The sequence below is a fragment of the Aquila chrysaetos genome, chromosome 5 (genome assembly GCF_900496995.4).
Source record: "Aquila chrysaetos chrysaetos chromosome 5, bAquChr1.4, whole genome shotgun sequence".
In the NCBI taxonomy this organism is placed as follows: domain Eukaryota; kingdom Metazoa; phylum Chordata; class Aves; order Accipitriformes; family Accipitridae; genus Aquila; species Aquila chrysaetos.
Genome location: NC_044008.1, coordinates 2,581,726 through 2,606,912, shown reverse-complemented (window position 1 = coordinate 2,606,912; position 25,187 = coordinate 2,581,726). Strand labels below are relative to the sequence as shown.

Here is a 25,187-nt window from a genome sequence, read left to right as displayed (position 1 = left end):
CTCAGTAGTATTCGGCACCAAAACACAGAGCAACAAGCTGCTCACAGACCACCGTACAGACATACTAAATTTACTCCCGACAAAGAAGTTTTTATACTTTTGACTGGTGATAATTGATGGGCTGTACCCTCAAGGGAAATAAATCTCTGCAAGTCAGATTTATGAGGACCCTTATGTTTATTTGGCAGCATGACGCTTGTTACAGGGATAAACTGAGTGAGCAGGAGAAAAGCTGACATGTTGAAAAATGTTGTATCCTATTTCTCAGCTGGACTCCCGCAGTTTTAGAGCCATAAAACTTTCCTTCTCATTGTTTGGGACAAGTGGCTTGGAGAATTTGGATTTGAGAATTTGGATTTGTTTGGGAGCTGAGGACCAGGAGATGTACAGGTGTTTCCTCAGGAAAGAATCCCAAGGCATTTTTGTTCTTCTATGCTGTAGGGATATTGCATGTTTTTGTCAAGTGCCTGATTAAGTTTGACATTTGAAAATAGAACTTCACACAGAAATAAGTACTGTACTTCTGAGTATTTAATTAAGATGTTTAGTTCCTGTCAAGGCTGGTAGTTTCTCTTTCCTGTTAAGGGCAATACGTCTTCAACTGCTGAAATTTCAGAAACCTGTACTTAACCTTTAATCGTCATTCCATTTACATAGAAATCTGATTAACAACTTTTAAAGTTCAGGAGCTGCGACTAAATGCAATTAAAGCCCTTTTGGAGTCTGTTATTAAGAGCTGGCATTTAATGAAGACTGAGGGCACACTACTGTTACCATCTACACTAGAGCAGGATGTCTTAAGCAATTAGTTGAAGGCATGAAATACATGAAGTGTGCTGTATAATCCATGAGTTAACATGGTTGGTATTTAAACAGCATGCTGCCTTTTCCTCCCTTTGCTGCTGCTGTATTGTATGTGCCAGTTTGAGTAGCAGAAGCTCAGATCAGTTGGGTTAAGCTTAGCACTATTTCTCCTGTGCCTTAGAATTGCACATTTCTTCCCCAAGACAGAGGATGCTCTGAAAGGTGGGTGTATAGTAGACACTAAACGTGAGCGAATATATCCTCTTTCTTTGTGATTTAAAAATATTTAGCTTTACTTCAGTTATAAACGTAAGTTTCTAACTGTATCCTCCCCACCTCCAAAATGTGCAGAACCAGTGAAGCTTAGCTAAATTATAATTGCAGAGCAGAAGTCTGCACTCAATTACCTGTTCAACTCTTACACTCCTCCTTGACCTTTTTATATGCTACATGAACAAAAGAAAGTCCAGTCAAACTGAAAGACAGCGTGTTTTAATCTTGCAGGAAAATACTTCATTTTGTGCCGTCTATGAAGCAGGTGGTAATTACACCTTTCTGATGAAGTTCATTGCTTTTTGGTCCATTTTAGCATACAGTTGGCTAGTTATCCTTCTTCTGCATCATACTGGACCATATGTATTTTACAACTTCTCATCAATCATATCAGAAGGACCATGTGCTAAAGATATACATGTGTGTGTACGTATGTGTATACATATATACATAAATGCACACTTATACACACGCACACATATATTTATACACATATACACACAGGTATGTTTTTATATAGTCGTCAAACAGTCCTAACAATTACCGATTACTGCCCAGAAGCCAGTTGGGTTTACTTGCATGTGCTGGTTTGCGCTGGGATAGACTTAATTTTCTTCCCAGTAGCTAGTATGGGGCTGTGTTTTGGATTTGTGCTGGAAACAGTGTTGATAACCCAGGGATGTTTTCGTTCCTGCTGAGCAGTGCTTACCCAGAGCCCAGGGCTTTTCTGCTTCTCACCCCAACCGACCCAAGGGATATCCCAGACCATGGGACGTCATGCTCAGCGTATAGAGCTGGGGGAAGGAGGAGGAGGAAGGGGGGGATGTTGGGAGCGATGGCGTTTGTCTTCCCAAGTCCCCGTTAGCCGTGATGGAGCCCTGCTGTCCTGGCGATGGCTGAACACCTGCCTGCCCATGGGAAGTGGGGAATGAATTCCTTGGTTTGCTTTGCTTGCGCACGCGGCTTTTGCTTTACCTATTAAACTGTCTTTATCTCAGCCCATGAGTCTTCTCACTTTTACTCTTCTGATTCCCTCCCCATCCCGACGTGGATGGAGTGAGCAAGTGGCTGTGAGGCTGAGTTGCCAGCTGGGGTTAAACCTCGACATTGTCAAAAATTGCAAAAGGTTTTATTTTTTTCCCTAAGCATTGAGCAATATTCAACCAACCCCCCCAAGCTGTGTAAATGTGTAGGTCTCACTGATTCCAGTTGTTGTCGTACAGATGAAAAGCCTGTTTTACTATGGAAGCATGCATCCGAATGTGGATTTTCTTTGGAGGAAATGAATAATCCCGACTGGCTTCCCATGCCGCCCACCTTTATTCTGGTTTTGTTTTGTTTTGGTGTTAAGGGCCTGATACCAAAATGAGAAAGTGGCCTTGTTACTTGGATCATTTCTGCTAGCATAATCTGTATTTGCAGAACAGCTGAGGTGCCTGGAGAAAAATAAATGCTGTCCATTTGTTTTATGACCCAGTTACTCAAGTTGACTACGGGTAGCTTAAATAAATTTGTCATCAGTATTTGTTCCTCTTGTGTTAAATAAATAAAACAGCAGAACTACTGGGAAAGGTGGAAAAAAAGACAGCCCAGCTCCCGTTCTCCTTTATGGAGGCCAGATGACTAAATTTCAGTGAAAATGTCTTAAAACTTTATGCGTCACTAAACTGGAGATGACCTTCATCATGTACCTTTGTATGAGCTGGTAGCGGATTGTTGGTTATATGGATATTAAAGTCACTAAAGTTAGAAAGCAATTGCAAAGCCCCCCTTGAGGACTTGGAGAAGAGGCATCACGTGCCTGCTCGCATCTTGCAGAAGATAAGGTTACCTGCTATAGTCTCTCAGCTGCTTTTTCTTGTAGCTGCTTATTTTCTGAGCCACAAGTATAAGTTAAGGTGAAATTTCTAATATTGATGCGGCACAGGGAATGGGGTGAAGTTAGTAACAGTAAGAGGCCTTTTATCTTGTGTGTTTGTCAGTGATAAGACACAATCTCTCATGCTCTCAGCGGCTGAGAGTCAGTGGATGCAAACCTCGCCTTGTACAAGTCAGCGATGTTTGTCTCGGCACTTGTAGCGGGACCAGGGTTTCACTTTAAATCTGTTCAATCAGATAATGATATGTCACAGGGGTGTTGATATATCAGAGGGTTAATTAGCGAACACTTGAAGAAAACACCGCTATTTAAATCGTTATGCCGGGCACTTGTTACTGAACCAAAGTCCCTTTCTTGATAGATGTGTAAGCTGTTGTGGCAGCTTGTGTAAAGAGTGGGAAAATGAAATGAGTGCTGGCCAGTGCTGGCTTGTTTGAGGAACCTACAGCCTGATGTTGATGGCTGTGACAGCACGTAACAGTTTCTCCTTTTGCTGTGCTAGCAACTGTGAAACCCATTATATTAGTTTATGTGTCTCAAGTGACTTCAGCGCATCCATACACCAAGTAGAGTCAGAGCCTGTGGTGCTGAGGTTATAAAGTCCACGCACGTGTTATCTAAAAGCTTGTGAAATGAAAAGGTTCTGGTTTTAAACTCTCCAAAGCGATCCGAGCGGGTGTACGATTCATTGCCAATTAAAACAGCTTTTAAGAAGCTGTGTTTTTAAAGTACTTTTGAGGTTTGTTCCCTCCCTCCCTTCCTCCCTGGAGGTAGATGCATGTTCACAGGTCTACAGTAATAGTTGCGCTAATTGGCAGTTAGCGTTGATAATGAACGTAGTAGCACTGGCAATGATAGTATTATCTAAATAGTTGTGGGGTTATTTTTTACTTTTTCCCCAAAATGAAAAACAAAAGGAATTCTTGCTTCTTGCACAATAATGGAATTGGGTGATGCCTTGAGAGAATTAATTCTGGAAGGGTTTTTATTATTATGTTTCAGTTAAATTAATTTCATGGGCAACAAGAGGATTAGATAAAGCAGGTTGTACAGCATTGAGCAGTATTCACGGCACCTAAAAATTGTTCTTGTTCTTTCAGACTTACCTTATTGCTTTGTCCTTTGTCGTGTTTGCCAGGTGTGTACTCGGCCCCTGTTCTCGATGTGGTACAACTTACGCAGAACGTTTGGTGCTTTTAGAATTCAATTAACTGTTACTTTTTTTCTTTTTTGTTAAATTCCACAATTACTGCAGCATTTTAATTATTAAAACTTATGATACAGCAAATTACTGGGTAATTAGCTATAGACTACTCTCGCATAGAGTGTCACTGCTTTTCTTGCATTTTTCTGGCACTTTGCTAGTAGTTCCCTCCTGTCTCCAGAGCTTCAAGAACGATGCCTCTTTTCGTATGTTTACAGAGAAGTAAGTGCATGTCCCAGTAGTGCATCCTACTTGAACTCCCAGCTTTTTTCTTTCATGATTCATTTGCAGTTGCTTTCATTGCCCCTGAAATTATCTATGGCTGAATATCACCATCTCTGAGGAATGTCGTGCCTTTCCTCAATGCATGTCCTCGCATCCCCATTGAACCAGGGGATATAGGATAACTTGAATCTGCTGTTCTGTTTTTAACTAACTTTCCTCATTGAAATCCCATTAGGAAATCTCTCTTCTGCTTTGTAGTCTTAGCTTCTGATTCCTCCTGCTAGGTCTTACTAAAATGTAACTCCAAAGCCTTCTTGGAGGCTGATACAACTCCGGAGGAGTCCACAGTGCGTCATGCCAACATTTCTGCAGCTGCCCAGTGTGTCAGAGCAATAAGCTGAAAATAAATCTTGTTTTCAATTGCCAGTACTGCATAGCAAAATAGTAGAGACATTCTCAGATGCTGAGAGTGTTCTTTCTGGGTTTTTACAGTTTTCTCAAAGTACGAGCGAGGTGGCCTGGGCATGGGTGAGAAGTCTTCTCTAGCACAAACCTCTTCGCCAAACACAAATGTTACCAGTAGCTGTTTTTATTTCCTGTATCAACTCAAAAAGGCGACTAAAGGTGCGGTGTACCAATAGTACTTTGAACACTGATGGTTCCTTCACGCAGGAGCCTGAGAGCTGGCGCTGAGTGGTGTGACGGCTTTATTAAGATCCCCAGATTATAAGGAGCTGTTGTGATCTTCTCGTCTGACCTCTGCGTAAAACAAGCCATGGTACTTTCCTGAATTAATTCCTGTTTGAAAGAGGGCACATGCTTTAGAAAGGCATCCAGTCTTGACCGGGGGGGGTTGGGGGAATAAGTGACAGACAATATGGTGTAACCTTTGATGTAAGTGGTTAATTATGCTCTGGAAATGTATGCCTAACCGTTCGTCAAAGCCTGTCCAGCTTCAACCTTCCAGCCTTTAGATTTTTTTTTGAAAATTCATTAGTGAAGATTTTTTTCATCAGTTCTGTGCCCTCTGTGTTGCATGCTTGCAGGCTGATCCAGTAACCTCTTAGCCTTCTCTTTGCTAAGCTAACAAGACTGAGCTCGTGGCTTCTCGGTGTTTTGCTGTAAGTCGTGCCTTCCAGCCTTTTAGTAACTTTCAGGCTTCTTTTGTGCACCCTTCTACCCGCTTTTTCCCTGATCTCTCTTTGTTTATAAATGCCAGGGCTTCATTTGGCATTCCAGATGTGAGACCAATACAGAGTGATGCTGTAAACTTTTACTTCTGACAAAGCTCTCTGCTTTATATAGCCATTTTCAATTAGCTAACTAATACCCAACGTCACAGTGGGACTTTCTGTGCTGTTGATTATCTCCAATATTCCCAAATTTGCTAGAGTCACAGCTTCACACAACAATCCTATAGATCATGAATTTCATTTTTTTTTTCCCCTAGATGTAGAGATTTATCTCTGCTGATATTGGAATTCTTACAGTAGATTGATTATATTATGAATAATAACAATAATAAAGAAAATTATATTATTCTGTTAATGCTGTGTTCACTTTATCATTTACCATTTCCCCCCCCCCAACATAATCAATTACAAACCTTCTCTAGTCATTATTTTCATAGGAATTTGAAATGGGAAAAGTTCGGGTCCATTCAGTCCACAAAGGGGTTGCTGCAGCCACTCCTGTATGTGCTTTCATTGTCCAATTAAGCTGCTTCTGATTATTATTGTTTTAAAAACGAAGAGAGACCAAAATTAGGCTGAAAATTAGAAGATTTCTATCCAACAAAAGAGAAGCATTCTGGAATAGTCTTGTATTTCCCTTGGAATACAGAAGATAAAAGGAAAAGAGGAATTAAGATTTCTGGGACCTTGCAAAATCTGGTATCAGTGGTTTCCTCATTTCTAGTTGTATGTTAAAGATCTTGTCAAGTACCTGCCCATTTTTCTTTTAGGAGATGCTGTGTTGACTTTTAGTGTTTGGCTTTTGTCAGATCCTTGGTGGAAATATCACTTTATCTCTCTCTGTTTATTTAAAGCTAAATTTGTCATCATCATAAGAATACTGGCTAGCCAAGATCTGTGTTCTGTAAATCCATGTTGCTGGACATGAATTCTATTATTCTCCCTTAATTCTTTTTTAATAGAGTCTTCTATCATCTGTTCTGTGGTTTTTGTCCCTGATCAATATGAGGTGGAGAGGCCAGTAATTACCTGGTCATGCCATTTACCCTTGCAAAATTCATGGTATGGTGCTAGTTTTCATCTGGTTTCCTGGACCCCCCAAATACATGAAGGCATAATGAAAATCAGTGTTGATGGTGTAGAGTTTGAAACTGTCATGATTTTCTGATGGAGCGAACTGTTCACACTGCAGCATCCATCTTAATTCAGAGTATATGAGGATGTGAAATACCTATTTGCAGCTTTTAATTGATGGACTAGAGCTTATTCAGAGCTCAGGCCTCCTATCTAAAACCTCACAAGAGGTACAAATAATGAATGAATTTAGCTGTCGCCCTGTGGCCAGGCATGTTTTATTGCCCATGCTTTGTTCGTAGGTCAATCTAGAGCATGATAAGACATAACGACTCATACAACTTCTCATGGGGCTCAGCCGAAGAATAAAACTGTGGATCTGGAGAGTCGTGGCAAGTGCAAACAGCAGTCAGACACAGAAGCAATTTTGTTCTTGCCCTGTTGCAGTTCAGAAAGACAGTGTAGTGCAAGCTGTTATCAGATCAACGTGGTAGACTACACATATTGATATGACCTTTTGAAATTTGAGAATTTAATTAAGCCTCCAAATCCATAAATATTGCTTTTTTAATAAAACATTTTATATTCATTTTCATTTCCAAAGAGCAGTTGGAGAAAGAGTGCTTTGTTCTTTTGCTTTATGTATGGCTTTATTTGTTTGACATTGATGTAAATATACTACATGGATGGCAGAATTCAACCATTGAGCAGAAAGTCAAAGTCCTTGTTACAGATGAATGGGATGTTGCAGACATTACAGTCACTCATAAATCTTGCTGTACGTCCATGTGATTAATGTCTAACAAGGTTTTTGATTGATGGCTTAGCAACTACTAATCAGGTGTTATGGGACCAAATCATGAAATCCCTTACTTCGTTGGTTAAGGAAAGCTCCTGTTTGCTTAGATAGGCAGGAGAATGTCTGGTTTTTCTTTTCTTTTAAGTGGATTTAAAGTTCTAGCTTGCTGTGGCTTTTAATAAGTACATGGCCCAGCCACAACTTCCAACACTGAAATATGATACTTATTAAAATCCTCTACTAGGACTATGAGAGCAGAACAACTGGATAACTTGGACTGCCTAGACGTAGGGAATAAATTGAGGCCGATGACATTGGGTGAAGGCCATGCATTGCACAACGCAATGAGAAATGAAAAGTTCAGGCTATTTTTTGAGGCAAGTAGTTGGCAAGATTTTCAGACTGGCCCACATGTTAATCGTATTGCTTAAAAATTGTAAGGGTTTTAATCTTCGTGCTGCAGTTATAAGCCAGATGTACTGTGTGTTGAAGATCTCGCCTGTCTTAACTTCTCTCCCACTTGGCTGTGTATTGTAACTGCTCAGCCATGCTTACACTTAATTACTTCGTTCGGAAGAATTTGTGTAACTGTTGAATACAGGGCACTGGAGCAGAAAGAGCTTTGATCTGTCTCGCCCAGTTTCTGCTATGCTTCAATTTTATAACTTAAAGATGAACTTTGAGAATAGTTATCAAAAACAGCTATTTTCACTGCTTTTACAGCTTTTGACTTTTTCAGAGCCTTGAGTCTAACCATCCTGCCCTGCCTATCTAGCAATACCATAAATTAACAATTTTCTCTTCTTTTTCATAATCAGCAGTGTTTTCAGAACGGTCCTGAATAGCTAACCGCAAACTCATCTTCTATTTGTCTGTTTCACTTTTTAACCAACAGGGATAATTCATTATGTTCCTAGCTCAAACCTCTGTTGGCTTATTGTAATCTTGGAGCCAAGTACTGTATTACACGCTTTACATTTCCTAGTCCTGGATATAAAGTGACACCAGAGTCGTGGAATCCATTCTAAATAGGTTTCATCCATAATGGAAGAACAAATTGCTAAGTGTTTTTCTTTTTTTTAAAACTTGATTAAGTTTGAGGGTTTAATTACATTTTTGTGGTGATTTTAGGGTTGTTAATTCAAGTAGAGAAGATGAAATGCAAATAGGCGAATACAAACGGATTTGGTAAATTACTGTTAAAAATTAGCGCAGTGATTATTTTTACTCTTAACAATAAGCATGCATTTTAAAAGCTTGCGCTCAGGTAAAGTTTTAATTGAGATGTTTTAGGAGTCGAAGTTTCTTTGTGTTTGTATTTTTTTTTTTTTCTCAAGCTATCCTGAATTGTTTCTAATTAGGGGCATGATACCATTTGCCTAGATATTTATTCCTATGTAATTTGTTTAAACTTCGCACAGTACTGATGTGTTCCTTTCATTACAGACAACTCTCTTTGATGGGCTTTGACTAGCTAATTATTAAAATGGAACACATTACTAATAGCCTCCGAGTAGGTAGAATTTTCTGAAAATAAACAGTGACTTTCTGAATGCACTGACAAAAGTTAATTTTTAAGGGGTTTCTTTCCATCTGCAGACACAAGGAAATTAAAAGTGAATGACTTGGAATCTGTTTCTACTTCTGTACCACGGAGTTGCTTAAACAGCATCAAAAATCAGGCCACTGCTCAGGGCTGCAAGGGTTTCACAGAGGGGACCCTCATCTCACACAGGGACCCCCCAACCCCTCACTGAGTATACTGGGCTAGAGGAAAATCAATCCTAAACTACGTTGGCAAAACTGATGGCTGTGGGAATTCATATTTTCAGTGGTAAAAGAAGCATATTTGCTTTGAGAGCTGTTAAAGGGCAATTTTTGCAGCATTCCCAGGATTTTTTCCAACAGCATACGTGACCTGCAGCACATGCACCCGAACACGCACATACTTGTTTTATATTTCTACATATATAGAAAATATATAGGCATACATACACATATATAAAATATGCTTTTGTCACTGAACAGATCAATTTTGCTAACCTTTATGTTTTTAAGAGCTGTGGTGTGTAATCAGTCTGTAAAGGCCAGCCAGCAACCCACCCACCACATCCCTGTTACTGCTGCTGATAGAATCAGTTTTGGGAGGAGTGGGGACTTCTTACAAGTTACCTTTGGGACCATCAGGGTTTTGTAGCAGATTGAGTTGGTCAAGTAATGCAAAACGAGCTTTTACCAAATTAGTGACAGTGGCATATAAGTCACTAGGATCACATTTCTGAAAATAAAGCTAGGTTTCTGTTAATTAAATTTTTGAGATTTTTATTAATTTTCCAGTCTTACAGGGTACCTAAAGGTCCTAGACATTACATAATAATGCTGTTTTATTTTGAATGCTGAGTTCTCCTTCCTTCTGTTCGCAGATGCTGCTGACAGAATATCTGGATATGAAGAACACCCGCACTGCCTCGGAGCCATCCACCCAGCTTAGCTACGCCAGCTCTGGGAGAGAATTTGCAGCGTTCTTCGCAAAGAAGAAGCCACAAAGGCCTAAAAACCCTTTGTTCAAGTAAGTGCTGGGACAATGTTAAAGCTGTGCCTGAGCTGTCTTTGGTGCCTCGAGTATTGCACAACACTGGCTGCTAATCGCAGTTTCACAGTGTGAGAGAGTGTAAGTTTTGAGATGGAGACTTAATGCCCAAACCTGAAGCCTGGGTAAGATCTCTGTTACGGATTCATCCCTGGTTTTTAGAGTGTAGCTCTTTCCAGGGCTCTTCTCGGGACTGGGATCTCGTTATACAAGCTGCTGCAAAGCATGCAGTGATACATTACGTCTATCTTTGTCCACGGTAAATTCGGGACCTGTTAAAGAGTGCGATAAAGGGGACTGGACAAAGAGAATTAAGATAACTGTATAATTACTAGATAGACTAAGCGGTTAATCCTATCACTAACTCTAATTCGGAGTTCAGAGTGGAGAGAATTAAGTGGTTGAGAGGAGAGTATAAGAGAGAGGATGAGAGGCGAGGTGGCCAAGGGAAGGACTTGGGGGAACAAATTTGATATGCAAGAATAAGGAGTGAGGAGTTGTTGGTGAGCAGCACTGTTAGGAGACAAGGGATGGCCTTGTTACTACACCTAGATTCAGGTGAGCTGTGCTGAGTTTTCATCTCTTCTGCTGTCTACATGTGCTGGTCATTCTCTTTGGCCTCTTGAGGATTTTGGGGAATACCAAAATGTCCTGTTTTGGCAGCAGGTGCTCCAGGTTCAAAGATCACAGCTTCCTTGGCTCTGCCAGCATAACTGCATGTGTGGCTGCTGTTTTAACTCAGAACCGCCAAAATAATCTTTTTAATATTTTTTTTTTTTTTTTTTTTTTTACAATGAGATTGTTCGAAAACAGTTGCTGAGGGAATGAGCAAGTTTCACAGCGCGTTTGAGGGAACGGCAGAGAGAGTACCAGCAGCTTGGAGCAGTAACCTTTTAACCGTGGCCAGCTGCAGCAGGAGCAGTGTATCTGATGGGTCCTCAGCACCCCTCTGGACTATAAGCTGCTGCAGGGCTTGGGTTGTTTTTTGCTGCTCATCTGAGTGGTGCTTAGCTTTATGAGGCTTTGCTCTGCAGAGTCAAGAGAGCCCAAGGTTAAAAAAAAATCTAGCGGAATATTTGCTGGAGGGGGAGCAATTGGAAGTGTGCTGGTGTTTTCACCCCTTATTTGCTGGAGACGTGGATGCGTGAAGTCTGGGTATTTTTTTGTAATGAAGAATCCCTCATTTGTGATTGGAGGTAGATCGTTATGTGGTGGGGGAATAATGCAGGAACTTCAGTAATGGGAAAGGCTGAGAGTAATCAGCTGTTTCAGGCAAGTGGGAGGGGAGCTTTGTGTTCTGCATCCTTTTTACAGATTGTTTGTTGTGGGTTTTTTTCAGCTAAAATTTATTTCTTGATTATGCAGAACTCCCTGTGCTTTGCCCAACGGGCATGTGTATCTGGTGGCTGTCTTCTTGTAGTACCTAAGGCCCCGGTTAGAAATCGAAGTCTTCCGCGCTGCCTTCTCTCCCTCTCGCGGGATGAGCTGTTTATGTGATCTTCTGTTAGAAGGTTAACTGTTGCCTGGAGGATTTCAGAGGTGCCTCCCGCCCCTCTCAACCCATGGTTATTCCTCTCACCCCTTTTTTTTTTTTTTTTTTTTTTTAACACTTCCATGACTCTTTGGGTTGAGAATGACGCTCTTGGAATTTGCTCTGACTTGCAGATGTATATTGGAGCAAAATAGGGCTGCTCACCTTTTCATATTGTGTCTCTTCTTGGGTGTACTTGGACCATTTAAGTTTGAGGAATAAGGGTGCTCTGTTTCACCTACAGCAGTTTAAGGCTGTATATTAATTTGTCGAGAGAGAGTGAAGGTGGGTATAATTGTTTAAAGGGAAGGTGCCTAACCTCATAGGAGCGGGATGTCTCTTACCACTCATGGTCTTGTCACAGAGTCATTGCCGGCACCGCAGTGACAGCAGCACTTATTGGGATCTCTTATTTGGTTATCTGTCTTCTGTCAGCTGTCACTGTATCTGTGGAAATCTCCGCTGAAATGGAATTTCTCAGTCCACTGAGGGATGTACATGTTTGATGGAGTGTTATTCTTGTCTCCTCTCCCATCTTCAGTGCTTTTCGTGCCAGGCTGCAAGGCTCTTTTTCTTGCCTTTCCATTAGCTCTGTCCAAATCAGAGGAGCCTTCCGCTTGTCATCAGAATATCTACATTTAATTCCTCACTTCAGAAGTCTCTTAGGGCAGGGCTCCACCTTGCGTTTTATTTGCAGATGGATGCAGGTGTTTGTGCTGTGTCCTTTGATAGTTTGCTGTAAGCTAATTTTATAAATACTAAGTACTTTTGCTAGTTGTCTATTCTAGCAATAGTGGGAAGAATAAGGACTCATCAGTTGTGTCCTGCTGTCTGGAAATCATTAGCGAGCATTTGGAAGAGCCTTTGAATTGTTGTTTCCCTATCTTTAAAATGGGTGTAATTTAAAAAAAAAAAAAAACAAACCAAAAAACCTCACAATGTATTTAGTTGTTTAATGTTGGCTTAAAAAAGAAAACTTCAGATGAGGGGACTTTGGGAATTCAGATAGTTCATGCCATCATAAACCTGGCTTTCTTCTCTTCCAAAAGGTAGCCAAGTGCACGTTCAGGTTGCCATCTCCCTACAGATCAGATTTGCAAGATGGAAATTGGGCATAGGTGGGAGTGAATTGTACAAGCAGATGTTGAACACCCAATACATTAGTCTCAGGCTTGGCTGTAATTATATGTAATTCTATGTAAAACAAAAATATTTTGAAAGCTTTGCTGTGGGAGGATCAGCATGGGGAAAGGAGTTACAAGGGTAGAGGAGTTAAGTGTAAATAGGAACATGGGAAAAGAGCAGATCCAGGAGACAGCGGAGGAGGGAAACTATGGGAGAGAAACTGGATGGCGGTGGGAAAGAAGTGAATGCGATGAGGTCCTACAGCAAAAGCCAGTGCAGGGCTCTGAGGGATAATCTGAGTCGCTGTCTCAAGGAAGAGACTGAGGTTTATTGCTGTCGTTTGCCTTGACCTGAAGCTTCTGGTTTCGATGCCTGGAGAAGACCTCTGGGCCATGGTGATAATGTTACGCTTAATATCTCGCTAGGGGCGAAAGGGAGCACATCATAAATATAGACCCAAGAATTTACTGTTCATTTAATTAAAGTCTTAAGTGTTTGTTGTATTTTGATAGATTGTTATTAGTTCAGCTGCAATAATACTAACACTCGCAGTCCAAATTAAAGCAGAAGAGCCTCATTAATAGTAATAACCTTCATGCTGTTGCACAAGAAAGCTTACAAATGCTTGCCCCTTTTCTCTGCTGTGATGCTCGTATTTCCAGTGTCCCTCTGGGCAGCACTAAGGCTGATTCAGTCTTCCTTAGCAGAAGGGTTGGGGAGGGGTTAAGGGATGTTACAGCAAATCACCAACGTCTTGAGGTCTTCACCTTGAGGAGTTTGATGTTTGTGAAAGATGTCTTCCCTCTGAGTCTTATGTCCACTTTGGCTATTTGAAGATGCTTTGTCCCTACCGCCGGCTCCCTTCTCCCCGGTCCCCAGCGCCAGCGGCAGAGCTGCCCAGCGCCCAGTCCCGGCACGCAAAGATCTGGTGTTTGCTGGGCAGTGCCTGCCCGGGGCGGCAGCCCTTGGCCATGCCGGGTGTCCCCAGCGCTGAGCTCAGGCAGGTCGGGCACGAGTCCTCGGCCATGGGACACTTGCGACCACAGGGACACCCGGCTCGGGGCACGGCAAGCCCAGAGACGTCCTGAGACCCTGCGGTGTCAGGTCAGTGCCCGGTCTGTGGCCTTGTGCTATCAAGTGCAAAAAATCATGTTTATGGGGATAGAGTAGTTGGGAAATATTTCTCTCTGCCTCTCAGATTGGTCCTTGTGGAGTGTTAGAGCCATATGACAAATACTTCGTAATTTATTACTCCCTAGTTTTCAGGAGAATGTTACTTTTTAATTTTTACGTATGGGTCAGTAATTTAGATGGTGCTAGCCTATGGCTTTGGTTTGGATTTTACTAGCTTTTGGCACCATTCCTACTTAAATGCCTGGGTGCTCCCAGCTGATAGAGCAGAGGAGCATCTCTGTGCTTTCCGGGCAGCTCTGTGTCATGGGTGGCTGCTGGTAGAGCTGTGTTGATCAGAGGTGGCAGAACATGGTGCATCAGTGATGGGGAGTTTTACAGGAAAGATGTGCTTTTGTCTGCTTTGGTAAATTTGCTCCAACATGCAGGGAAGTCCTTTTTGTTTAGAGCTGACTGGTGCTTACAAGAAGGATGCTTCTATGGATGGCTAACTGACTGGATTTATTTTTTTATTTTTTTTTTAATTACAGGTTTGAGTCCTCCTCCCATGCTATTAGCATGAGTGCCTATTTGCGTGAGCAGAGGAGGGAACTGTACAGCAGAAGTGGAGAACTTCAAGGTGGGGAAATAGATAATGTACTAGTTTGAATAATTCTCTTTTGCAGGAGCTTGAATATCCTGTTCATGCTATGTCAGGGTATTAATACTTCTCTATTTTGCCACACAGGCTGTCCAGATCTCTGCAGTTTTTAAGCTTTGTTTATTTATTCTTATTACGTTGTGAAGCAGCAGGGTTTCTCTTTATTCCCCCTGCATTTTCAGCTAGAGGTCGAGGTCTTAAAAGATACTCATAAATCAATGGGTGAAATGCAGACATTCTCACTGTGAGCACTGCTTTTGGATACTTGGAGCTAATGTCTGCTTCCTTATCTGCAGTTTATTTCCTTGCATCACATGCTCAATGTGGTACTTACCCTGGATTGCTTTGCGAGCTAAGCTCAGTTGTCTCATATTTGAAGCTACAAGTTTCTGTTGTATGGACTAAAGTGACCAATTCTTTGTCTTTTGTATAACACTTGAAGAGTTGCAGAGTGTTTGAAAATGGTGAATTGGAAGAGTTGGACTACTCTCACTGGTTTACATTGCTTGTGGCAAGTGGTGTGTATACACAGAGAAGTGTCTCTCCCTGAGCATGGCATCATTTCACGTTTTTTTTTTCTGAATGGTCTAATTCACAAAAGTGTTGGCTTTGGGAGCAAAATCAAGGGAAAATGTTAAGGCTGTCACGATAATGTATAGCAGGACTAAATTCTTTTTGATCATATATTCTAGTTTCTTACTGGGCTAATCATAACAAGAAAATAATATATACTTTTCAAATATTATAGTGATGGACAGTGGTAGAATTTCTCCTTGAAATCTTACCCGTGATAAAAGTTGACTTTTAATTGAGGATGTTTTATATTTTACAAGAGAATTTTTGGATGATTTCATGTTCCCTTCCTCCTTTTGTAACTTAGTTGTCCTCAGCGACAAGTTAAACCTACAACAGTGTGAAAAGAAGCCTTGAGTTATACAGTGTTCTTGTGGACAGATTGCTTCACTTAGGTGACTCTACAAAGATGATCTTAGTATTGATGATTAAGGATATAGTTATTCACTCTATGGTGAATATTCACATACTTCTGGATGGACTGTGAAGGAGGAATCTGAGATAAAGATGTACTGAAGTTGACAGTTGCCCACACGAAGATCTGACAGCATATAGGAATAAAATAAAGTGGAGATACCTGTCTTTTAAATTATGGTATCACCATTTATGCACACTTGGAAGGTGTTTGTCTTGCACATCTTTACCTTTTGAGACTCCGGTTCTCACCTTCAAAATCTGTCACGTGCTCTTGTGCCCAGGATTAACTGAAAGAAGTTACCCAGTTCAGCAGCTTTGTGGTGGGCTGACCCTGGCTGGACACTGGGTGCCCACCAAACCTGCTCTATCACTCCCCTTCTCAGCTGGACAGGGGAAAAGAAAATATAATGAAAGACTCATGGGTTGAGATAAGGACAGGGAGATCATGCAGCAGTTACTGTAATGGGCAAAACAGACTCGACTTGGGGAAATTAGTTTAATTCGTTACCAATCAAATCAGGGTAGGATAATGAGAAATAAAACCAAATCTTAAAACGCCTTCCCCCCACCCCTCCCATCTTCCCAGGTATAACTGCACTCCCAAATTCTCTACCTCCTCCCCGCCCCAGCGGCGCAGGGGGACGGGGAATGGGGGTTGGGGTCAGTTCATCACACGTTGTCTCTGCCGCTCCTTCCTCCTCAGGGGCAGGACTCATCACTCGTCCCCTGCTCCGGCGTGGGGTCCTCTCTCCCCGGGCTGCAGGTGGAGATCTGCTCCCCCGTGGACCTCCCTGGGCTGCAGGGGGACAGCCTGCCTCACCGTGGTCTTCCTCACCACGGGCTGCAGGGGAATCTCTGCTCCGGCGCCTGGAGCATCTCCTCCCCTCCTTCTGCACGGACCTGGGGGTCTGCGGGGTTGTTTCTCTTACATGTTCTCACTCTTCTCTCCGGCTGCCGTTTCTGTGCCTCAGCAACATTTTTTTTCCCTTCTTAAATCTGTTCTCCCAGAGGCGCTACCACCGTCGCTGATGGGCTCGACCTTGGCCAGCAGTGGGTCTGTCTTGGAGCCGGCTGGCCTTGGCTCTGTCGGACATGGGGGAAGCTTCTGGCACCTTCTCACAGAAGCCACCCCTGTAACCTCCCCACTACCAAAACCTTGCCACGCAAACCCAATACAAGGTTGTTGTAAAGTATAAGCTGTTATATTGCATCATCGTTTTCTTATACCGGGGGCAGTAGGATTTTTGAGTTCTCCACAGCTAATAACTCTGTGTTACAGACTGCATGGGATAAATGTGTGTTCAAAGCAAAGAATTGTGAAGCTGTCTAGAGCACTAAGTTTGGAGCAGTGATGGGGTGTCCTGGTTTCAGCTGGGATAGAGTTAATTGTCTTCCTAGTAGCTGGTACAGTGCTATGTTTTTGAGTTCAGTATGTGAAGAATGTTGATAACACACTGATGTTTTCAGTTGTTGCTGAGTAGTGTTTAGACTAAGTCAAGGATTTTTCAGCTTCTCATGCCCAGCCGGCAAGAAGGCTGGAGGGGCACAAGAAGTTGGGAGGGGACACAGCCAGGACAGCTGACCCAAACTGGCCAAAGGGGTATTCCACACCATGTGATGTCATGCCCAGTATATAAACTGGGGGGAGTGGGGGGATTGCTGCTCGGGGACTAACTGGGTATTGATTGGCGGGGTGGTGAGCAATTGCACTGTGCATCATTTGTATATTTCAGTCCTTTTATTATTACTGTTGTCATTTTATTAGGGTTATCATTATCATTATTCGTTTCTTCTTTTCTGTTCTATTAAACTGTTCTTATACCAACCCACAAGTTTTACTTCTTTTCCTGATTTTCTCCCCCATCCCACTGGGTGTGGGGGGGAAGTGTGTGAGCAACTGCATGGTGCTTAGTTGCTGGCTGGGGTTAAACCACAACATGGGCTCATCAGGGAGCCTGCAACACTTGCCTTAAAAATTTCAGGTCTCTTTGTCATGAGTCCTGTTGCCTTCTGTCATTCCCAGTTGCCTCCACACCCTGACCTGACCAGTTGTCCATGTTGCTTTAAAAACACGGTAGAGAACAGCAGTTACTCACTCCACATCTGTGTCCTCTTCCAGGTACCTTGTGGCTGAGATCTGGGTATTTTTGTCGTTACTATTGCTGTTAGGCTGAACTGAGGATTTGTATTTAAATAGCTCCTTTCCTGGGTTCAGAACTCATTACTGATGGCCACAGCCAGATTTCATGAAAGAGTGACTCCTTATTGATATAAGACAAATCTTAAGGCAACATTTGTCATGAGCGGGAGATTGTGAGCGTTTTCAAGAGAGGAGGATGCAAAAGAGAGCTATGCAGACTTCCAGCTGCTGAGCTAGTGTGGGGTTGGAAAGAACAAAGCCTATGAGCTGACAAAGAAGTAAAGGACAAAATATAGGAATTAGTTTGGATAGGGACAAGATTATATTGCCCTTTCTGGATGAATTGGAAGAGCCTGAACGTGATGCAATAGGTGACAAAAAGTCAATGTAGGGAGTCAATAGGGACAATAGATGAGATGACTTTGCTGAGAAATCTTTGCAGTTTAACCATCAAGAAAAGTTTCTCTTTGAACTTTATGTTAAAAATGTACTATCCTCTCTTTCTATTATAAGCTGCTGTTCCCTTTTAGGTAGCTCATTAATCTTCCTGAATCCCAGACCACAGCAAGATCTGCATTTTGATTTTTTTTTTTTTTTTTTTTACCCCTTTTAAAGAGAAGTACAATTTAATTGTTCAATCAGGTTACTGGAAGGCAGGCATGTGACACTCTCTCTTCTGTGAATGCCACACAGTTTCTCTTCCTGACAGCCTTATCCACAGGGATGATTTTTCAGTGGCAGCAGGGGGAGGGTGGCTTGTTAGGAAATCTTTTTCCTGAAAAGATCTTCAAAGAAACATATACATTAAAAAAAAAGAACTTATAAAAGTTTGGCTCATGCCAACTTTTTGAAATAAGAATTTAATTTAAATAGCCTTAAAATGTGTGAAGATCAGAGTGATGCTTTGTCATTAACCTCTTTCGTTTGGACTGAAATAGTGCAGTGCAGAAGGCACACATTATCCCTCAGTGGGAGAAAGGGACCTGCTGTAAGTGATTTAGAGATGGAATTCTTGTGTCTTATTCCACCGAAATTGGAGGAGGAAAACTCTAGGCCATGTATTTTTCCCTTGAAGTTAGACACACAAGTTGTTTGACAATTGTCATTAACAAGGGGTGGGAGTCGGGGGGAAGCAAGTACATAACTGAAATTATCTCTTCCTAGACTAACATAGATGTGGTTCCCCGGGTTGTTGTCAGAGGTACAATGTCAGAGGTGGTTTATTCTGTACAAAACAGGTAATGACCATCATTAAGCTTCTCATTTCCTTTTTTCCCCAAGAGCCCGTCTTGGCCATGTGCTGGCTGGGGAATTTACATTTTCCTTGTTGGAGCCCTCCTGCCATTTGTCAAATACGATGTTCTTTTTATAGACTGTCTTAAATAATGCCGGTGTATTTTAAAAACAAGTAAGTTTATTCCATGAGCAGCTGAATGACTGAAACCTCGTTCATCTCAGATGTGTCTCCTCCCTTAACGCCTTTCATTCATTAGCCACACTTCTCACCGTGTCTCTAAACCTGCTTCATCCCCCTCACTTCTTTCTCCCTGGCACCCACCAGTGCCTACCCATGTCCCCGAACCACCCGCTATGCAAAAAGCAGCATGTACCATGGCTGGATCAAGTGAAGTACATACCGTGGAAGCATACGTGCGGGTTGCTGCCTGGCTGGTAGGTCCAACAGCGTGGAGAGCTAACACATCCTCACCGTAGCTTTTCCTTCTGTGGACGCACACGTTTATCCTGCTTTTGTCTGCACAGCTGTCTGTTTTCACAAAACCTCGAACAATTTACTGCTTTTAAGATCTATGCCTCTGCCACGTTTGGCAGAAATTGGCTCACCAGCTCAATTTTTGTGAGGATGGGACAGCCAGCTGGACAGACAGAAGATCAGGTAACTGTTATTTTCATCGGAAACTAGGCTAAAGTGTTGCTGTATTTCACTGCAGAGGTGGTTGCTTGTCGCTGACTGGTGGAATGAATCCCATGCATTCACCTTATTTCATTCCACTGCTGCCTTCAATTACCAACTAGTCCTTGGGAATAGGAGGAAGATGTGGTCTCTTGCCATTGAGGGAGGTCAAGGACTGCAGGAGGGGGCAGTAGGTGGTAGGAGGGTGTCACTGGGGCTGCACAGTAAGGCAGGAGACAGTCTGCAGGGGCCTTGAGGTCTTTTTTGTTAAATTGAATGTAAGTCGTATCTGGAAAACACGGTTTCAACCAAAAATAAAGAGAAACACCACTGCTGTTCTGGATAGTATCTATGCATGTCTGGATTTCTGATTGCATATTCTGGTAACGTTTTTTAAAAGCACTAACCCAAGTTTTAATTTCATTGTACTGAGTATGGTACATGCAGGATTCGTGCATTGTGTATACCTGAAAGGATTAGTTTTTACATGATCTAGCAGCCTTCACCAGCACAGTTGCCTTGCACAAGTGCCTTGAAGTCCGTCTTCAGGGGTTTACATGTCTACGTTTTGTGTGGCTGGGACAAAGGGGCAGTGGCAGGAGCTGGATTCTGGAAATGCCGGTCAGTTATAAAAAATAAATAAATGCAAGCCAACAACAGAAACGAAAGGAGCTATAAGTGAAAATGGAAAGCTCAGTGGACGATAATCTTTATTTCAGAAGGTGCCTGATCTGAGCTAGTGATCTTCCTTACTCGTGGATAGCCTCGTGTGTGTGGGATTCAGAAGACCCGGGGTAGGAGAGCTCCGAGGACACCAGATGTCTTGCCAGCATCCGTGCACCGTGCTGCTTGCTCTTGGCTGATAATTTCTAGCGTGGTATTACTTCGTCAAAGGTGGTGTCGGTTACAGGCTCCTTCTAGATACATTCGGTATTGTTTCAGAGTCCTGTGGCCATAGGGAATTCATGCTGTATATTGTGTTCACGGTAACCGTGGCCTCAGTTTAGTTTATCAGTAGAAATGGGAAAAGACTTTTTTTATATGCTGTGAAAATCTGAAGAGCCTCAAGGGTGCTGATCAGCATGGAAAATAGAATCCGGCTTCTCGGTTATCTGTGTGCGTGCAGGCCCTGGTAGTTCATATGAAGGTCAGCTTTGCTGGTGTTGTACATCTGGGCCGTTTTTAAGAATGAAATGTTAAGTGCTCCTGAGCAGCTGTTGTTCCCATGGATGTTAATGGACTCCACAGCTGCTCAACACCTCTTAAAATTTGGGCTTGTTATTTCTTTCACTCTGGAAGTTCAGTGCACTTCAGCATTAATTAAATTTCTCAATGTCTTTGCAGAGCGGGATTCTATTTGGATTGTAGCTGTGGTACACGATGCATCGTCCTGGGAAGGACGCTGGGAGCAGAATTAGAGTCAGAATCTCAGAGTCACCTTTCAATCTTGTGTTAGATCGCAGTGGTTTGAGTCTGAATACGTTATGGTATTAATGTATATAAAAATGGTGGCTTGAGAACGCTCAACACAGCCGTGCATTGAATGAGGTGGCTCTGCAGCCCTGTGGTTGCTGCTGTGCCCGGCCGTGGGCACGTTGTCCTGTGTGGCGGTGGGAGCTCTGGAGGATGCTGCCCTGCAGTGCCCCTTGAGGAATCGCTGCCTACAGGGGCTTTTATGCTGTGTAAGAGGATTGAAAATATTCTTGTATTGTCATTGTGAGTTTTTTCTTTTCATTTGTTTTGAGGTTTGGTTTTTTTTTGGAGAAGTTGTGTCCGCTCTGATCCTGCTACTTGGGCATCTTGCACCTGAGTTTGTGCTCTTCTTGTCACTGGAAGGTAGGGCAGTGCTTGTTGTACCTGCAAGGCAGAAAAAAATTAAGTGACTTCACAGAGAAAGTCCTTAATAGAACAAAGAATGAAATTCATGCCCCAAAGCAGTGTTCCCCCCAACTACTGGGCACGTTTTGTGTGATGAACTGAAACAGCAAAAATTCTGTATTTCTTTATGAAGTTATTTAAGCAGTTTCAGTCCAGAACATCCCTGTGATGCAGTGCACTTCTTTTGACTTCTTAAAAAATTTGCGTAAGTTCCCTTTGCTTCAGTTTTCTTAAGGTTTAGTTTGTCAGAGGTGATTTTAAATACCCAGGACTCTTGCACAATTACTTTTCTCTTGGTGGGAGTAGCAGAGCATTATATAAACTTAATTTTTAAACTCCAAAGTGAAAATCTAGTGCAAGAGTCTCTTGTGGATTCTAAATATGCAACACCCAAATATCTCAAAGTTAGCCAGTAGTTCAACTATATATATCATGTATAAGGTTTCTTTTTTGCCAGCTACCGTGTGCAATATTATCTTTCTTATCTGAATGTCATTTAATATTGGCCGTGTGTTCGTCTCCTGGGTTGCAGCGGGTGTCACTAGAAGTTTGGACCTTGGCTGAATCGCTCAGGCATAACTGTTGGTGCTTAGAATTAACTGATTTCTGCAAGTTTAAAGGATGAAGCATGGTCTCAGTGAGTCGGTAGGAGGACTACAAAACTAAAGGCATATCATGTGCAGCTCTGGCAAAGGATGGCAAATCTAGCTGTGAAACAAAGGTCTATTGTAATGAGACTACAGATACTGTTTTGTTTTGTTTTTTTTTAATAACCGTATTTCTTACAAGTAGAACCTCCAAGGAATTTTTTCTTGTTGGCCAGGTGATAAATAGAAAGCACTAAACATCCTATGATACAAATTTAAGTTTGGGGAGTGGGTCTGGGTTACTCACCAGTATGCTGTTCATCTATTCTCAGTCCAAGCCTGAAAATTTCTCGCCATAAGGTTTTAAGTAATTAAGGAAATCAAAAGAGAAACTCTGCTAATTAAGATTTCAATGCCAAGAAGTAGCAGTGGAGGCAAATGGTATCTGATATGACAAGGGCACAATGTAAGGCCAGGTCCAGGGAAAATGCAGTTATTTGTAGGTGCCTTGTTCCATTTGGATTCACCAAAGGGCTGCGGGAGGGAGCCAGCTGTGTTTGCCAGTGACAAAAACGAATCTTGACATTTTGGATAATGAAAATTCGGTTCAGCACCTTTTAGAGATGTGTATGATAATACGTTGTCAGTCAGAGGCAATGAGGAGGGGGGGAAGTAATACAATTCTTGTCTGGTTAAAGGAGACGACGTGACAAGTGGACAGTCCTGGTTAAAAATACCCTTTAGAAAAGGATGAGGAATAACCAGTTGAAGAATCAGCAAGTTGGTTATGCTAAGGAGGGGGGAAAAGATTTGATGGTATGAGCCTCCTGTCACGCAGCTGCTTTTGTCTCCCCGTGATGCGCAGGATCACAGTTTGCTTTGAGGCTGGGGCGGGGGGAGGAGAGGGGAGAGAATCGCTTTTTTGTGGTTCGACAGTATTAATGCAATCATCTAGTTCAGACCTTGTAAGCCCACTTATTATTTCCTCTGCGTGTGTTTTTTCTGGTTTAGCGGATTAGCTGCACTGTCTCTTCAAAGGCTATCCAATCAAGAAGGGGTTATTAAAATCGGGGCGGTTTATGACTGAGAATTAATTAGAGCAGCATTTTCATGCAAAACATCCAATTTTTTGATTAGCAATGGAGCAGGGCTGCAATTAACACTCTAGGAAGCTTAAATTTCCAGCATTTTGATTCTCAGGAAATGAGATTATCAAACTGGGGTCAGGCACTTGACAGCAAAAGGGGGATTATGTGTAAGAAAATAATTTGTTTCTTGATTTTGCCTCTGAGATTGTTATTAAAGCTATGGCAAATTCAGAGGGAGGCAAAAAGAGGAGGGAGATACCTAAAAATGGAAGCAGGAGAGAGAGACCCTTTGCTTTGTTAGTGCCCTCCTCGCTGTGCAGAGAGCTTTTCTCGTCCTGGCGTTAGTGAGAGCACGCTTTGCATTTGATTTACAGCAACAGGTTTTCATTTCTTTCGTTGGGTTAGTCTGCCTCGTCTGATAATGTGTTTTCACAATCCTGCAGTGTTTTTTTTTTTTTTTTTTTTTTAAACATTCAAAATATTTGTATCCAGGGGAAGGAGGCAATGCAATCATTTTAATAGACACATCACTTTGTCTCAGTTCCTTTAAGGGAGTATGTGGCACGTGTGTTTTCTAAAAAAAATGTTTTGATCCATTGCTGGTATCTGAGGACATATATTACTGCTTATTAAAGGCTGACCTTGGCCAGCTGTCGGGGTCTGTGAAAAAGAAGGAGGGCATCTCTGTTGCTTCTAGAGAACACTTAAGGGTTTGGGGGGGGGGGTTATATCTCCCACTTAATTCTTCTCAATTCTCAGGGAGCTGCAGGGTGTTGAAAGTCAGGCTTGGGCTGTGAAATCTCTTCTTTGGCTTGCATTGGGGACTTTGAGCAGGCTAAGGGAGCACAAGTCATTTTTGATAGTCGGTTGATACTTGCTGACTGTCGTGAGTTCAGAGAGTGCCAGTTAGCATCTCCGCGAGAGAGCGGGAAATCAGCCGTCATCCATCTGCTTTTTAAAATGACCATAGAATTCTTTTTATTACTACTTATTTTTGAGCAAAATTGTTCATGAAAGCAAGTGTTGTGAAGTTAATTGTTGTTCGCAGCTGTGTTAGCCACGTTCTTGGTTCTGGGTCTTACCTGGCAGTGCCCGCAGCTATTGCACCCTTTTCAGCAGCAGTCGCGTTATTAAGGAAGCTCAGTCTTGTCTTGCACCTTTAATTTATCTTCACAGGTTGGACCTTCTGCAAGCCTAGCAGCGTGCCTCAGTTGTGCTTTGCTCCCTGACGTGGCCTCAACAAGGCATTCCAACCTTCAACCATGACAATATTTTGATATTTGGTTTTGGGTCTCTGTTCAGGGCTTCTAAATAAGTGCTCGGTCTTGACTTCAGGTTCCTCTTGCTTTAGTCTTTGGCCCCATACACTGTTCTCCTCACTTCAGAGCCCAAGGACCTCTAGTAATCTACTACGTAGGTTGTCAGATGCCGCATGGTCCTTTTTTTACTATGAAAAACAAAAATACCAGGGCATCAAGGTATTGTATCAGTAGAGGAGCTTCTCAAATAAAGACTGAAAATCAAAGATGGTGGAATCAGTTACGAGTTCTCTCATCAGCTTGGATTATCCAACTTCATGACTCTCCTACTAATGCTAAGCTTTGCTTCCCTGTTGGTATGAGGAGGTACATTGAAAAAAATATTCATTTTATAAAATACCCCCACAAATGGATGCTCCAGTGTTACTAATATTGCTGGGAGGCTGCTCCAGCTAGGTCTGGTTTGTGTTGTATTTTTACAGTTCTGGGCAGAGAGACTCTCAGGTTTTCTGGGACTCGCTTTTTCACAGTGCCTTGTTCGGAAAGCAATCATTGATTTTCAAGGTACTTACTTACAGTTTCTTTTCAGCTTTGAGTTTTGGATTACTAAACAATTTGAGGGCTTTGTGGTGAATTTACAAAGACAACGTGGAATTATCTCTTATTATGCAGATTAAAACAGAATAGGTGGGAAATGTTTATGCCTGTGAACTGTAATATTCTGTTTCATATCAATTCCTGGAGTGTTTTTCAGGAGGACTAGACTTTTGGAGATACTGAGCTGTCTCAGCTTGATAGACTGAGATGTCCAAGTCCTGATATCCATTAAAATCAGTCTGTATATTTTCATGTATTTAATTTCTAA

General features: G+C 42.1%; 1 protein-coding gene across 1 annotated transcript in view; it reads left to right on the top strand.

Annotated features, from left to right (window-relative positions):
- The window catches only part of EXOC4 (exocyst complex component 4), a 422,679-nt gene that overhangs the window by 113,888 nt on the left and 283,604 nt on the right, over positions 1-25,187 (top strand). Inside the window, exons 8-9 of the mRNA XM_030015473.2 lie at positions 9,875-10,020; positions 14,359-14,447. Of these exons, the coding sequence (XP_029871333.1) occupies positions 9,875-10,020; positions 14,359-14,447 (235 nt within the window). The remainder of the gene's footprint in view (positions 1-9,874; positions 10,021-14,358; positions 14,448-25,187) is intronic.